Source organism: Dendrobates tinctorius, unplaced genomic scaffold (assembly GCF_039654945.1).
Source record: "Dendrobates tinctorius isolate UK_male_01 unplaced genomic scaffold, ASM3965494v1 ptg000007l, whole genome shotgun sequence".
NCBI lineage: Eukaryota > Metazoa > Chordata > Amphibia > Anura > Dendrobatidae > Dendrobates > Dendrobates tinctorius.
In genome coordinates this window covers 2,505,975-2,522,240 of record NW_027361675.1, presented here as the reverse complement: position 1 = coordinate 2,522,240, position 16,266 = coordinate 2,505,975, and the positions used below count along the sequence as shown (strand labels likewise).

The 16,266-nt window shown below is 49.6% G+C and overlaps 1 protein-coding gene across 1 annotated transcript in view; it reads left to right on the top strand.

Moving 5' to 3' along the window:
- The first annotated feature begins 2,569 nt into the window (after positions 1 to 2,569).
- SMAP2 (small ArfGAP2) overlaps positions 2,570 to 16,266 on the top strand; it is a 36,682-nt gene continuing 22,985 nt past the window's right edge. The window contains exon 1 of the mRNA XM_073571865.1: positions 2,570 to 2,815. Coding sequence (XP_073427966.1) covers positions 2,713 to 2,815 — 103 coding nt within the window. The 5' untranslated portion in view covers positions 2,570 to 2,712. The remainder of the gene's footprint in view (positions 2,816 to 16,266) is intronic.

Here is a 16,266-nt window from a genome sequence, read left to right as displayed (position 1 = left end):
TCTGCTGGCCTGGAGTGGGACCTGTGTTGTATGTTATGGTTAGGCCTGTTTCACACATCAGTTTTTGTGTTCAGTCAAAATCCGCTAAAATGGCGGATAGCAGATCCGTTTCTGAACTGACCACAACGTTTGTCAGCGGACCGTTATTTTAACGGATCCGTGAAAGGAAGAATTTTAAAGGAACCGCTGCCTGGGGAGGAGGAGAGAGAGAGAGAGAGAGAGAGAGAGAGAGAGAGATTTTTTCCAGCCGCCAGAACAGAGTTTAGGGTTAAATTTCAGACTGAGTGAAGTCTTTCAGCCATGCGCAGTGAGAAGTGCGGATCCTGCCGCCCGAAAAAAGTTACATGCTCCGTTCGGGCATGTCGGCGGACGTCAAAATTTTGGCGGAGCCGCAAAAAAACGGATCCAACGGATGGCCATTCGTCAAGATTCGCCAGTAATGCAACTCAATGGGAAAAAAAAGGATCCTTTTTTTTTGCAAAACGGCAGATCTTGACTGATGGACAAAAACTGATGTGTGAAACAGGCCTTAACTGCCAGAGAGACCCTTCATTGCTTCCAAGCCTGACATCACCCTCCCTGGAGGAAGGCAATGCCAGTGTGGCGACCATACTTTTGGGGGCGCCACATTTGCATGGGGGCATTTAGGGATGCAAATATACTTTAATTGATATTTTTCAAGAAATACTGGCAAGCTCAGCACTCTGCAGACCGACTGGACAAGGTTCACGCCATCTGCAGACAGGCTGAGTACTTGGGTGCCCTCTGCAGACAAGCTGAGTAGTTGGGTACCCTCTGCAGACAGGCTGAGTAGACGGGTGCCCTCTGCAGACAGACTGAGTAGATGGGTGCCCTCTGCAGACAGACTGAGTAGATGGGTGCCCTCTGCAGACAGGCTGAGTAGATGGGTGCCCTCTGCAGACAGGCTGAGTAGATGGGTGCCCTCTGCAGACAGACTGAGTAGTTGGGTGCCCTCTGCAGACAGGCTGAGTAGATGGGTGCCCTCTGCAGACAGACTGAGTAGATGGGTGCCCTCTGCCTACAGGCTGAGTAGATGGGTGCCCTCTGCAGACAGATTGAGTGGATGGGTGCCCTCTGCAGACAGGCTGAGTAGAAGGGTGCCCTCTGCAGACAGGCTGAGTAGATCGGTGCCCTCTGCAGACAGACTGAGTGGATGAGTGCCCTCTGCAGACAGGCTGAGTAGATGGGTGCCCTCTGCAGACAGACTGAGTGGATGAGTGCCCTCTGCAGACAGGCTGAGTAGATGGGTGCCCTCTGCAGACAGACTGAGTGGATGGGTGCCCTCTGCAGACAGGCCGAGTAGATGGGTGCCCTCTGCAGACAGGCTGAGTAGATGGGTGCCCTCTGCAGACAGACTGTGTAGATGTGTGCCCTCTGCAGACAGGCTGAGTAGATGGGTGCCCTCTGCAGACAGGCTGAGTAGATGGGTGCCCTCTGCAGACAGGCTGAGTAGATGGGTGCCCTCTGCAGACAGACTGGGTAGATGGGTGCCCTCTGCAGCAGACTGTGTAGATGGGTGCCCTCTGCAGACAGGCTGAGTAGATGGGTGCCCTCTGCAGACAGGCTGAGTAGATGGGTGCCCTCTGCAGACAGGCTGGGTAGATGGGTGCCCTCTGCAGACAGACTGTGTAGATGGGTGCCCTCTGCAGACAGGCTGAGTAGATGGGTGCCCTCTGCAGACAGACTGAGTAGATGGGTGCCCTCTGCAGACAGACTGAGTAGATGGGTGCCCTCTGCAGACAGATTGAGTGGATGGGTGCCCTCTGCAGACAGGCTGAGTGGATGGGTGCCCTCTGCAGACAGGCTGAGTAGATGGGTGCCCTCTGCAGACAGGCTGAGTAGATGGGTGCCCTCTGCAGACAGACTGAGTAGATGGGTGCCCTCTGCAGACAGATTGAGTGGATGGGTGCCCTCTGCAGACAGGCTGAGTGGATGGGTGCCCTCTGCAGACACGCTGAGTAGATGGGTGCCCTCTGCAGACAGGCTGAGTAGATGGGTGCCCTCTGCAGACAGACTGAGTAGATGGGTGCCCTCTGCAAACAGGCTGACGAGGTGGGAGCCCTCTGGAAACAGGCTGACGAGGTGGGAGCCCTCTGGAAACAGGCTGACGAGGTGGGAGCCCTCTGTGGCATTTTAGGCTGCGACTACACTTTTGTCATACTTCATGAAGACCGCAGTGTCACATCTAGTGATTGTCAGCTCTGCGGCCAAGATTCCAGCTCCTGGATCTCCGCCTGTGTGTAACCTAGCCATCATAGACCCCACTGTAGCTCACACATGTACAAGTGTCCATAGGATATCAGCAATAACTAATATTTAAAGGGAAACTTCAGAAACCGTAATATTCCTTATTTTATATAGAGATATATGAACTGGAAAGACCAGAGAATGCGCCAGCGAGAACGGCGCTACTCTCAGTGTGGCGCCATACAGCAGCTTCCATCCCAGTTCTCAAAGTAACCAGGCATTTGCGTTGCTAAGTGACGTCAACGTCCATTCATAATTTTTTCCCTTGTGGGCGTCAAGGTCCCGCGCTGTGATTGGCTGACCCTCTGACACCGCATGCAGTGTTGGGAAAGAGTGGGCGCGGCTAAGTGACGTCACCATCAACGTGAGGCCCGGAGGAGGAGACCCGGAAACAGGAACTGAGAGCCGCGGCACGGGGAAGCCATCTTACTGTCTCCCGGGAAGATGACCGGGAAGTCTGTACGGGACGTGGAGCGGTATCAGGCCGTGCTCTCTGAGCTACTGCTGAGGGAAGAGAACAAGTTCTGCGCTGACTGCCAGGCTAAAGGTAAACGACTGTTCTGGAAGCCCTATGCGAATGCCGGCACTCCCTGGGAGCCTGTGTGCCAAGGGTCTACCCCAGGGTTGCCCCAAGGTTTTTTCCCCTGGGTTGCGCCAAGGACCTTCCCCCCCCCGGGTTGCGCCAAGGATCTTTCCCCCCCCCGGGTTGCGCCAAGGATCTCTCCCCCCCCGGGTTGCGCCAAGGATCTTTCCCCCCCCCGGGTTGCGCCAAGGATCTTTCCCCCCCCGGGTTGCGCCAAGGATCTTTCCCCCCCCGGGTTGCGCCGAGGATCTTTCCCCCCCCGGGTTGCGCCGAGGATCTTTCCCCCCCCGGGTTGCGCCGAGGATCTTTCCCCCCCCGGGTTGCGCCGAGGATCTCTCCCCCCCCGGGTTGCGCCGAGGATCTCTCCCCCCCCGGGTTGCGCCGAGGATCTCTTTCCCTCCCCCCCCGGGTTGCGCCGAGGATCTCTTTCCCTCCCCCCCCCGGGTTGCGCCGAGGATCTCTTTCCCTCCCCCCCCCGGGTTGCGCCGAGGATCTCTTTCCCTCCCCCCCCCGGGTTGCGCCGAGGATCTCTTTCCCTCCCCCCCCCGGGTTGCGCCGAGGATCTCTTTCCCTCCCCCCCCCGGGTTGCCCCGAGGATCTCTTTCCCCCCCCCCCGGGTTGCCCCGAGGATCTCTTTCCCCCCCCCCCGGGTTGCGCCAAGGATCTTTTCCCCCCCCCGGGTTGCGCCAAGGATCTCTTCCCCCCCCCCCCCCCCCCCCCCCGGGTTGCGCCGAGGATCTCTTTCCCCCCCCCCGGGTTGCGCCGAGGATCTCTTTCCCCCCCCCCGGGTTGCGCCAAGGATCTTTTCCCCCCCCCCCCCCCGGGTTGCGCAAAGGATCTTTTCCCCCCCCCGGGTTGCGCCAAGGATCCTTTCCCCCCCCCGGGTTGCGCCAAGGATCCTTTCCCCCCCCCGGGTTGCGCCAAGGATCCTTTCCCCCCCCCCCGGGTTGCGCCAAGGATCTCTTCCCCTCCCCCCTGGGTTGTGCCATCTGGAGGTTATGTGACTACCCAACTGTGGCTACTAGCTCTGTATTCGGGTGTGTAGAATTCTTTTTTTCTTTGGTAGTGTTTTACTTATGCATCGTAGATGGCAGTGTGCTGAGATATTACCTGCTGGTGTCCAACCCCTAGTATGTCATCTCTTGATGCCTATGAAATAACGTTATCATCAGGACACCCAAGGCTCAGATTGGCTTCTGCATGCGTGATCTGCTATTACACTGTGTTCCAAATTATTATGCAAAAAATATTTCCTCATATTTTCTCTACATTACCTATATGAATTACAGTCATTATTTTCCAGTCATCTAATATTCTAGTATAATTGCAATGTTTTTGAACAAACTGCCTATGAAAACAGTATATTTTTAAAAATAAGAAACACTCAAAATGCATGTTCCAAATTATTATGCACAGCAGAGTTTTCAACCTTTTTATTTTGAACAAAAAAATGGTCAATTGTGAAATTATAAGCATTATCAGCTTATTACAAAATGAAATCAAACAGTTTTCAAGTCAAAACTTTATTCTCGGTGATGTTACATTTGCACATAGGACCCCTTGTTGGAAAGAAGCTTCTGAACTCTCTCGTCCATTGAATTTGTCAGTTTTTGGATGGTTTGTGCTTCAATTGTTTTGCATGTGGACAGAATACCCTCCCAGAGCTGTTGCTTAGATGTGAACTGCCTCCCGCCATCATAGACACTCCTTTTGATGATGCTCCAGAGGTTCTCAATGGGGTTGAGGACAGGGGAAGATGGTGGCCACACCATAAGTTTGTCCTCTTTTATGCCCATAGCAGCCAGAGATGCAGATGTGTTATTTGCAGCATGAGACGGTGCATTATCATGCATGAAAATGATCTTGCTGCGGAAAGCACGGTTCTTCCTCTTGAACCATGGCAGGAAGTGCTGTTTTAGAAACTCCACATAGATTATGGAGTTCATCTTTACCCCTTCAGGGATCCTAAAGGGGCCGACAATCTCTCTCCCCATGATTCCAGCCCAAAACATTACTCCACCTCCTCCTTGTTGGCGCCTTAGCCGTGTTTTCATGGGGTGTCCATCAACCAGCCATCCTCCACTCCATCCATCTGGACCATCGAGCGTTGCACGGCACTCATCGGTGAACAAAACAGTTTGGAAGTCAGTCTTCATGTATCGTTTGGCCCACTGGAGCCGTTTCTGCTTGTGTGCAGTGGATAGAGGTGGTCGACAGGATGGCTTCCGCACAGCTGCAAACCTCTGAAGGACCCTGCATCTTGTTGTTCGGGGGACGTTGGAGGCACCAGCAGCTTCAAAAACTTGTCTGCTGCTATGACAAGGCATTTTTGCAGCAGCTCTTTTAACCTGACGCAATTGCCTGTTGGAAAGAGTCCTCAATTTTTCCTTATCAGCACGCACACGTGTGTGCTGGGAATCAGCTACATACTTCTTGATGGTGCGATGATCACGATGAAGTGTCTTGGCAATGTTGATTGTAGTCATGCCTTGACCTAAATACTCCACAATTTGTTGCTTCTCAGCAGCCAACACATCCTTTTTCTTTCCTATTTTGGCAAAAAATGTAGGCTGCTTAATAATGTGGAACAGCCTTCTTAAGTAGTCTTGCCTTTATTTGGACACACCTGCCAAACTAATTTGCACAGGTATCTGCAATTGCTTTCAGTGATATAAAGAGCCCTGACACACATCACCATCAAGGAGTTTAAATGACAAACAAAAAAATTCTAACCTTATCACTCCTAAACTCTTTTTGCATAATAATTTGGAACACAGTTTATGTGCCCATCCTCCAGTCATAGGGACTCTCGATCACTGGGTTCCTGAGAGTTTTTTTACCTCAGTATTTGTTAGCCAAAACCAGGAGTGGAACAATCAGAGGAAAAGTATAATAGAAACACGTCACCACTTCTGGATTTATCACCCACTCCTGGTATTGGCTTACAAATCCTAAGGTACAAAACTCATCTGATTGTGAACGTTGGCTAACAAGAAAGAAAAAGTTGTCTGCAGATGCTGAAAATAGTTCCACCATTCATGTTTAGGCCACATTTCTCTGATTATTCTACCATGATGTGTTTGGTAGTGTGCCAATCATCTGTATTTCTACAATCAGCTGCCTGTATGCCACACGTCGTGCATTTTGGTGCCAAGTCATGTCCATGTCACTTAGGCAAAAGCGTTTTCCCCATGTGAAGAATATCAAAATAGTTCATTCTTTTATTAATATGACTAATAATTGCTCTAAAGCAGTGGTGGGGAACCTCCAGCCCGCGGGTGGCATGCGGCCCGCAGTGGCTTTTCATGCGGCCCGCGGGGCAGGTCCCTGAAGTCCTCAATGCTGGGGCGGCTGCTGTATCCTGTCAGCTACAGGGCCTTTAACCCCCAAGTGCACAGGCACACAGCGTTCATTACAAAACGCTGCCTGCCCTGCACATGATGATGACGTCGTCTGGGTGGGTGGGACTAGCGCCCAATGCTCTCCCGTCCACATGTCCCGGAAGAGGAGATGCTGCCAGAGAGTCAGCGATCTCTGTGAGTGCGTGCCCGCAGCTCTGTGCCTCCCTAGCGATCTGTGCCCTCCAGCTATGTGCCCCCCGTGATCTCTGTACCCCCAGCTATACTTCCACATGTGATCTGTGCCCCCCACCTATATATACCCCGTCATCTGCGCCCTCCAGCTATGTTTCCACATGTGATCTGTGCCCCCCACCTATATATAGCCCGTGATCTGTGCCCTCAGCTATGTTTCCATATGTGATCTGTGCCCCCCACCTATATATAGCCCGTGATCTGTGCCCCCAGCTATGTTTCCATATGTGATCTGTGCCCCCACCTATATACCCCCTGTGATCTGTGCCCTCCATCTATGTGCCCCCCCAGCTGTTTCCCCATGTGATATCTATGCCCCCTGTGATCTGTGCCCTCCAGCTATGTGCCCCCCGTGATCTCTGTGCCCCCAGCTATGTGCACCCTTGTGATATCTGTGGCTCCCAGCTTTGTGCTCCATGTTATCTGTGTGCCCACCTGCTATGTACCCCCTGTGATGTTTGTGCTCCCATGTGCCCCCTGTGATCTGTCACCCAAAGCTATGTGCACCCCTGTGATCTTCGTGTCACCACTCAGTGATCTATGAGCCTCCCCGACGATCCCTGTCCCCCCCCCCCCCCGGTGCTATATATCCCCCCACAGATGCTGCATTTACCCCGAAAGTGCAGTATATCCCCCCGAGTACTATAAATCTTAACACCTGTCATATATATAGTCCCCAGTGATGGAGGAGCAGCTCCAGCCATCACATTAAGGGTGAGTTACTGTAATTAATTGTTAGCCTGAAAATTATCCCGGTATATTTAGTCACTGTACCCACATATGCAGAAAATTTCTGCATGAAAACCGGACTCCTTCCTAGAAAACGCTCGTTTTTTTTCCGCTCGTTTTTAGCGCGTCCCCAGTCTCATAGAAAATAGCTATAATTGAGGATTTTTCCGCAAAATTAATGAGCATGCTGCGTTTGTTACCGCGATGCGTTTTTTTTCGTGGAAAAAAATGCATCAATATACACAAAAAATGCGGTTTTCATTAAAATGAATGGGATGCTTCTTTTAAGTATTTTTCCTGGTAATAAAACGCGAAAAAAAACGCTTACGTGGGTACACAGCCTCAAGGTGATCATTTTTGTGTGGCCCTCGAATGATGGTAGAAATTTCCAAATGGCCCCCGGATGAAAAAAGGTTCCCCTGCTCTAAAGTGCCAGCCACTGGGACCCACTCCCTCCTATCTTTCTGTCATGGTATGGTGGTTATGACAGATTCTGCCACTTAGGAGGATTCAGTGATTGTCTTGGCATTGACTTTCATATACAGTGCCTACAAGTAGTATTCAACCCCCTGCAGATTTAGCAGGTTTGATAAGATGCAAATAAGTTAGAGCCTTCAAACTTCACACAAGAGCAGGATTTATTAACAGATGCATAAATCTTACAAACCAAAAAGTTATGTTGCTCAGTTAAATTTTAATAAATTTTAAACATAAAAGTGTGGGTCAATTATTATTCAACCCCTAGGTTTAATATTTTGTGGAATAACCCTTGTTTGCAATTACAGCTAATAATCGTCTTTTATAAGACCTGATCAGGCCGGCACAGGTCTCTGGAGTTATCTTGGCCCACTCCTCCATGCAGATCTTCTCCAAGTTATCTAGGTTCTTTGGGTGTCTCATGTGGACTTTAATCTTGAGCTCCTTCCACAAGTTTTCAATTGGGTTAAGGTCAGGAGACTGACTAGGCCACTCCAACACCTTGATTTTTTGCCTCTTGAACCAGGCTTTGGTTTTGTTGGCTGTGTGCTTTGGGTCGTTGTCTTGTTGGAAGATGAAATGACGACCCATCTTAAGATCCTTGATGGAGGAGCGGAGGTTCTTGGCCAAAATCTCCAGGTAGGCTGTGCTATCCATCTTCCCATGGATGCGGACCAGATGGCCAGGCCCCTTGGCTGAGAAACAGCCCCACAGCATGATGCTGCCACCACCATGCTTGACTGTAGGGATGGTATTCTTGGGGTTGTATGCATTGCCATCCAGTCTCCAAACGTCACGTGTGTGGTTGGCACCAAAGATCTCGATCTTGGTCTCATCAGACCAGAGAACCTTGAACCAGTCTGTCTCAGAGTCCTCCAAGTGATCATGAGCAAACTGTAGACGAGCCTTGACATGACGCTTTGAAAGTAAAGGTACCTTACGGGCTCGTCCGGAACGGAGACCATTGCGGTGGAGTACGTTACTTATGGTATTGACTGAAACCAATGTCCCCACTGCCATGAGATCTTCCCGGAGCTCCTTCCTTGTTGTCCTTGGGTTAGCCTTGACTCTTCGGACAAGCCTGGCCTCGGCACGGGAGGAAACTTTCAAAGGCTGTCCAGGCCGTGGAAGGCTAACAGTAGTTCCATAAGCCTTCCACTTCCGGATGATGCTCCCAACAGTGGAGACAGGTAGGCCCAACTCCTTGGAAAGGGTTTTGTACCCCTTGCCAGCCTTGTGACCCTCCACGATCTTGTCTCTGATGGCCTTGGAATGCTCCTTTGTCTTTCCCATGTTGACCATGTATGAGTGCTGTTCACAAGTTTGTGGAGGGTCTTAAATAGTCAGAAAAGGCTGGAAAAAGAGATAATTAATCCAAACATGTGAAGCTCATTGTTCTTTGTGCCTGAAATACTTCTTAATACTTTAGGGGAACCAAACAGAATTCTGGTGGTTTGAGGGGTTGAATAATAAATGACCCTCTGAATAAACTTTTCACAATTTAAAAAAAAATTAAACAAAGAAATAACATTCTTTTTTGCTGCAGTGCATTTCACACTTCCAGGCTGATCTACAGTCCAAATGTCACAATGCCAAGTTAATTCCGAATGTGTAAACCTGCTAAATCTGCAGGGGGTTGAATACTACTTGTAGGCACTGTAAGTTGCTTCTGATAACAATGGCTTTTCTGAGTTTCTGTCCACCTAATCCTTCCACATAGTCCATCATCTCGTGGTGTGTGCTGCATGCTGAGCAGAAAAACAGCTGCACCTTGTCTTCTAGGTTTCCACAATCAGACCTGTTTTGTCTTTTTCCATAATGCTCCATTGATTCATAACTGAGCGAACAGATCAAGATCTCTCCTTATCATAGCCGTGGTCTCTGATCCGTGGCGCTCAGGCTAATGCTCTGGTACATGTATTTTAGTTATAAAGGTAGGATACCACTGTATTAGAGAGTCTTATATACTCTTAGCTGGCCAAATCCCAGGGCCTGATGGCCACCAACTACTTCTGAGTTTGGGTTGTGACTCTGAGCTGGCCTAATAGCCAGCCACCAACTACAGCTGAGTTTGGGTTGTGACTCTTGATCTGGCCTAATAGCCACCAACTACTTCTGAGTTTGGGTTGTGACTGAGCTGGCCAAATCCCAGGGCCTGATGGCCACCAACTACTGCTGAGTTTGGGTTGTGACTCTGAGCTGGCCTAATAGCTACCAACTACAGCTAAATATGGGTTGTGACTGAGCTGGCCATATCCCAGGACCTGGTAGCCACCAACTACTGCTGAGTTTGGGTTGTGACTCTGAGCTGGCCAAATCCCAGGGCCTGATGGCCACCAACTACTTCTGAGTTTGGGTTGTGACTCTGAGCTGGCCTAATAGCTACCAACTACATCTAAATATGGGTTGTGACTGAGCTGGCCATATCTCAGGACCTGGTAGCCACCAACTACTGCTGAGTTTGGGTTGTTTTATGAAGGTCTGTGTCTGTACCTGTGAATATGCTTCCTTGTGCTAATAGACATGTTTCTTAACATTGGGCTGCTGCCCAGATGGTGACATTGCTAGGTGTCCGTCCTTCTGTGGTGATCCTGCAGTGTCACCCATCTGGTTGATGACGCAGCACTATTGGACTCCGGTAGCGCTGGGAGGAAGACGATCTCCCGAACCTAATTTCTATTTCTTGTGTAACTGTAGTAGCATGCTCCTAATCTCCCCTCATCACCGGTCTCCATATTATCCATCCTATACGTCACTTCTCCATACGTATGCAACGTTATGAAATCTATATTTCCCTGGAAGAGTGGTTGTAGCAGTCACGATCTGTACAGGATGAGATCAGAGCGTGGTTTACCAGCATGATCCCACGGGAAGCACATTTGCTGGGAAATGATACATCCGGTGATTCACTGCCTGTAGATAGGAGAGCAATCCTTGCTCATGTGGTGTCCTTCAAAAAACCTTAGTGTTTATCTGGATGTAATCAGCTCTGACTCTGCAGTATCTGGCAGTAGTGTTGACACCATACACAACTTGTGCATCACTGCTGCAGGCAGCAAGGCTCCTGGGCCAATCTACAGCGGGTTAACTATTTCACTGACTGTACCTGCACAGGCTTTCTGCTTTGTTTTCTCTATTTTGGTGTCTTTTAATATTCTTCCTTTCTACGCTGTATATGCCTACAAGGCTTTGAATTTCTGGTTAGGAGACCTGCAGTTGCATTGGAAACGTGGGGTATACGTGATCTTTGGCTAAATACTATATATTCTAGTACTTGTTTTGTTGAACAGTATGATCTGCCCTAGATAATGGAACCAAAAAGATTGGAAACACAAAGAAGAACTTTAACCCTCCAGCGCCCTATCAGATGCTCCTTATTGAGCCTAACCAGTTTTCCTGCTTTGCACTGATGAGTGACAAACACCCTTAAACACATGTCTGCAATTGGAGCTACTTATCCTATGTCATGTGGCTTGGCCCTTTAAAGGGACTCCGTCGGCACAGAATGACTGTTCAAACCAAATACAGGCGCTCGGTGCTTCATAGTGGGGCCAGTCATTTATATACCCCTCCCCACCTGCTTAGTTTTCATCTATGGCCTCCCTTCTCTGGCTCTATAAAGCCATAGCTGTCAATCAAAGAAAAGGGGGCGGAGATAGAGGGGAAAACAAGTAGGTGGGAAGGTGTATTTAAATGACTGGCCCCACCATGAAGCACTGAGCAGCAGTACTTAGTTTGAAAAGTCATCCTGACAGTTCCTTTTAATTATCAACATTGACCTTTTAGGATTGCTGTATGCAATACGTGGCACTAGAGATTCTCTCTGAAAAAGGCTATTGACATCTTTAAATTTCCTGGGAAGCATTGCATGACTTGCAAATCTCCTCACGCCAACTTGAAACTTTCCACAAGGAGAAGTTTTACCCCTTAGGCCTCATTCAGAGGTTGGGGAATTTTCAGTTTCTACCATCAGTGATTTTTCACGTATAAACAAACAATTTTTAATACTTCTTCTATACATTACAGTGGCGATCACGAACAACACGGATTGCATTCTGATCCCATCTGTGTGTGCTCTGTTATTTTCACGACCCATAGACTTGTTCGGGTAACTTTCATGCATGACACTAATATAAAAAATGAATATGTCTCCTAGATAGATATATACAGTACAGACCAAAAGTTTGGACACACCTTCTCATTCAAAGAGTTTTCTTTATTTTCATGACTGTGAAAATTGTAGATTCACGCTGAAGGCATCAAAACTATGAATTAACACATGTGGAATTATATAATTAACAGAAAAGTGTGAAACAACTGAAAATGTCTTATATTCCAGGTTCTTCAAAGTAGCCACCTTTTGCTTTGATTACTGCTTTGCACACTCTTGGCATTCTCTTGATGAGCTTCAAGAGGTAGTCACCGGAAATGGTTTTCACTTCACAGGTGTGCCCTGTCAGGTTTAATAAGTGGGATTTCTTGCCTTATAAATGGGGTTGGGACATCAGTTGTGTTGTGCAGAAGTCTGGTGGATACACAGGTGATAGTCCTACTGAATAGACTGTTAGAATTTGTATTATGGCAAGAAAAAAGCAGCTAAGTAAAGAAAAACGAGTGGCCTTCATTACTTTAATAAATGTAGGTCAGTCAGTTCGAAAAATTTGGAAAACTTTGAAAGTGTTCTCAAGAGTAGTGGTAAAAACCATCAAGCGCTACAAAGAAACTGGCTCACATGAGGACCACCCCAGGAAAGGAAGACCAAGAGTCACCTCTGCTGCGGAGGATAAATTCATCCGAGTCACCAGCCTCAGAAATCGCAGGTTAACAGCAGCTCAGATTAGAGACCAGGTCAATGCCACACAGAGTTCTAGCAGCAGACACATCTCTACAACAACTGTTAAGAGGAGACTTTGTGCAGCAGGCCTTCATGGTAAAATAGCTGCTAGGAAACCACTGCTAAGGACAGGCAGCAAGCAGAAGAGACTTGTTTGGGCTAAAGAACACAAGGAATGGACATTAGACCAGTGGAAATCTGTGCTTTGGTCTGATGAGTCCAAATTTGGCATCTTTGGTTCCAACCACCGTGTCTTTGTGCGACGCAGAAAAGGTGAACGGATGGACTCTACATGCCTGGTTCCCACCGTGAAGCATGGAGGAGGAGGTGTGATGGTGTGGGGGTGCTTTGCTGGTGACACTGTTGGGGATTTATTCAAAATTGAAGGCATACTGAACCAGCATGGCTACCACAGCATCTTGCAGCGGCATGCTATTCCATCCGGTTTGCGTTTAGTTGGACCATCCATTTATTTTTCAACAGGGCAATGACCCCAAACACACCTCCAGCCTGTGTAAGGGCTATTTGACCAAGAAGGAGAGTGTTGGGGTGCTACACCAGATGACCTTGCCTCCACAGTCACCAGACCTGAACCCAATCGAGATGGTTTGGGGTGAGCTGGACCGCAGAGTGAAGGCAAAAGGGCCAACAAGTGCTAAACATCTCTGGGAACTCCTTCAAGACTGTTGGAAGACCATTTCCGGTGACTACCTCTTGAAGCTCATCAAGAGAATGCCAAGAGTGTGCAAAGCAGTAATCAAAGCAAAAGGTGGCTACGTTGAAGAACCTAGAATATAAGTCATATTTTCAGTTGTTTCACACTTTTTTGTTAATTATATAATTCCACGTGTTAATTCATAGTTTTGATGCTTTCAGAGTGAATCTACAATTTTCATAGTCATGAAAATAAAGAAAAGTCTTTGAATGAGAAGGTGTGTCCAAAGTTTTGGTCTGTACTGTAAATATATCTATTATATTATATTTATTTTTTCAAGTGGAGGCAACACCACAAAAAAACACAATACAATCCTTAGAATAGCAATATAAACTCAGATCAGGAACAGAACAGACATTACTTTCCCTAATTATGAAAAACTATTCAGCACATCCTGCATCGTATTACTGTACCCAATTTATTATATACTTTCCAAGTCAGCAGTCCAATTTATTCGACTCCACCAAAATGGAAACGGACTCAACAGCCCTGGTTCTAGCCGTGAAAATCATGGCTAGACATTTATCACTTAAGGTACTGTCACACTTAGTGATGCACCAGCGATCCTGACAATGATATGACCCGGTCAGATTCACTGGTGCATCGCTAAGTGGTCGCTAGTGAGCTGCCAAACAGGCAGATCTCACCACCGACATAGCAGCGGTCACTACTTACCTGTCAGACGAGGCGATGAAGACGTCCCACCCGCCGGCGTCCATGCGTCGCTCGTCGACACAGCAGGAAGCTGACGACGAGAAACGGCCCAGGACGTTCTCGCGCGATCAGCGATAACTAGCGGGGGGAGCCGGTCGGAGGTATCACACATAGCAATATCGCTGCTGCGTCACAAAACCAGTGACGTTATAGCGATATCGCTTAGTGTGACCGGCCCTTTAGGCCGCAGAGAGTAATGTCAAGGCACATTGACCACTTGGCCCAGGGGCGGACCTACCGCCCCTGCAGCCGGTTTATTGCACGGAGCCCCTCCAGCACCACATAGCTAATTATTCATGCAAATTAGCCATGTGGACTTGTAGAGGCGAGAGCACTGCAGAGCCAGCAAGGAGGAGAGGAGAGCAGTCCCCCTGCAGAAGGCAACGGGAGCGGCCTCACTCCTCCTGAGGCTGCGTGCCAGCGCAGCCCAGTGCAGAGGAGCCAGCCCTGAGGGCTGAGGTGAAAAATCATCAGAGATCAGCCAGCAGCGTCAGTGCCGTAGGGGAGGAGAGGAGGGAAGACAGACTGTCTGTCACTCACACTGCCTGCCCTGTGGCGCTGGCCAGAAGGTGGCTGCAGTTCAGCCGCAGGTCAGTGTGTGACATCACGTGTCTGAGTCTGTGTGGCCGTGCCCCTGCCCATAGCAACAGCTCAGTCAGGAGGAATGTGCGGAGTGCAGACACTGTGACTGGAGAGTGGAGTGTACATGTGGCGCCCCTGAGGGTTCAGTCGCCACAGAGGTACTGCACCTCCTCCTGAGGTGTGGTGCCCCACCATCCAGGTAAGGTGGAGACACCTGACCACACTCCAACACTCGCACCCCACACAACATATTGGTGTAGCAAAGCACCCTTTGGTGTCTCCTTGGTTGGAACACGAAGCCTGCTGGGAGGCGGGTGGAGTTTAGTTTGCATCAAAAGAGCGGGAAGAGTTTAGGATTGAGTAAGTCTGACAGAGTCAGAGGAGGAGTGAAGATCCCATGAGAGGGATGGATGAAGCAAGTGCTGCAGCCGACCTCAGTGACCTGAGTCCGCTGGCACAGGAAAGGAACATTGGTAGAAAGCCTGACTCTCCATAAGAAGGAAAAAGATTAGTACGGAACGTGAGGAGAAGAGGAGAACTAAGGGTTAGAGGGGAACCCTTCCCAAGTTCTAAGCGCAAGGCCGGGGTCCGGTCCCCAAGGTTGTATGGATACTAATGGTCCTGCAGCAGACACCGGAGGAATAGAAGTTGTCACCACTTTATTCCCACACCAGACCTGAGGGCACAACAGCAACGTGAGCGAGCCGGGACTAGGTAGTAAGGAGTCCCCGAAGCAGGCTACAGCTGTCTGCCATACAAGTAGAGTTCATAGGAACATGTGACAGAAGGAACTCCAGTGTAACTCAGTACTGTGAGTACTTCACTAAAGGTGCTAAGAGGGAGACGTTCAGAAGAGGCACATATGTTGGCGGAGTGTTGGAAAGGAGTACTTCATCTTGCCTGGAAGTTGGCTGAGCTCCTGACCCAGAGGACACGGCACGGATGCGGGCTCTTGTGCCACAACAGACTGTGAGTAAAGCTTTGGAACTACATGCCCTGGTGTCCTTCACTTATTCCTGCGTCAACCTGCCCAGCACTGCTACATCCCCTGCGCCCGACATTACACCATCTAAGTGTCACTTCACCTACTCTGCCCTGGGACTACAGCCCTGCCTGTGGAGGGCTATAACATCATTGCTGCACCACACCATCTGTCCCAGAGGATCTGTCTGCAGCGTCGGCTTAACATCTTCATTGCCGAACACCACAGGTGGCGTCACGCCTCATTCATTCATAAACTCTAATCATCACAAGCACACTGAACATTTCCCCTTTTACAATGTGGATCCTCTTGGTCTAGACTCTGGCCTGCCCTGCCTGCCTGCACAAGGTAAGAGTACTGGAGCTGAGCAGGACTGAGGGACTGGGGCCGAGGAGGCAGGCATGATTTTGGGGGGCTCCTTGGGTGGGGGAGAAATCTGAAGCATGGCAGGCATGGTTTTGGGGGACTCCATCCTGGGGGAGAACTGAAGCATGATGGCCTGGCTGCTCATGAATGGGGGGCCCCTGGCCTTGGGAGAAGCATGGCCTGGCTGCTCATGAATGGGGGGGGCCCTGGCCTGGGGAGAAGCATGGCCTGGCTGCTCATGAATGGGGGGGCCCTGGCCTGGGGAGAAGCATGGCCTTGGCTGCTCATGAATGGGGGGCCCCTGGGGAGAAGTATGGCTGCTCATGAATGGGGGGGCTCCTGGCCTGGGGAGAAGCATGGCCTGGCGGCTCATGAATGGGGGGGCCCCTGGCCTGGGGAGAAGCATGGCTTTGGCTGCTCATG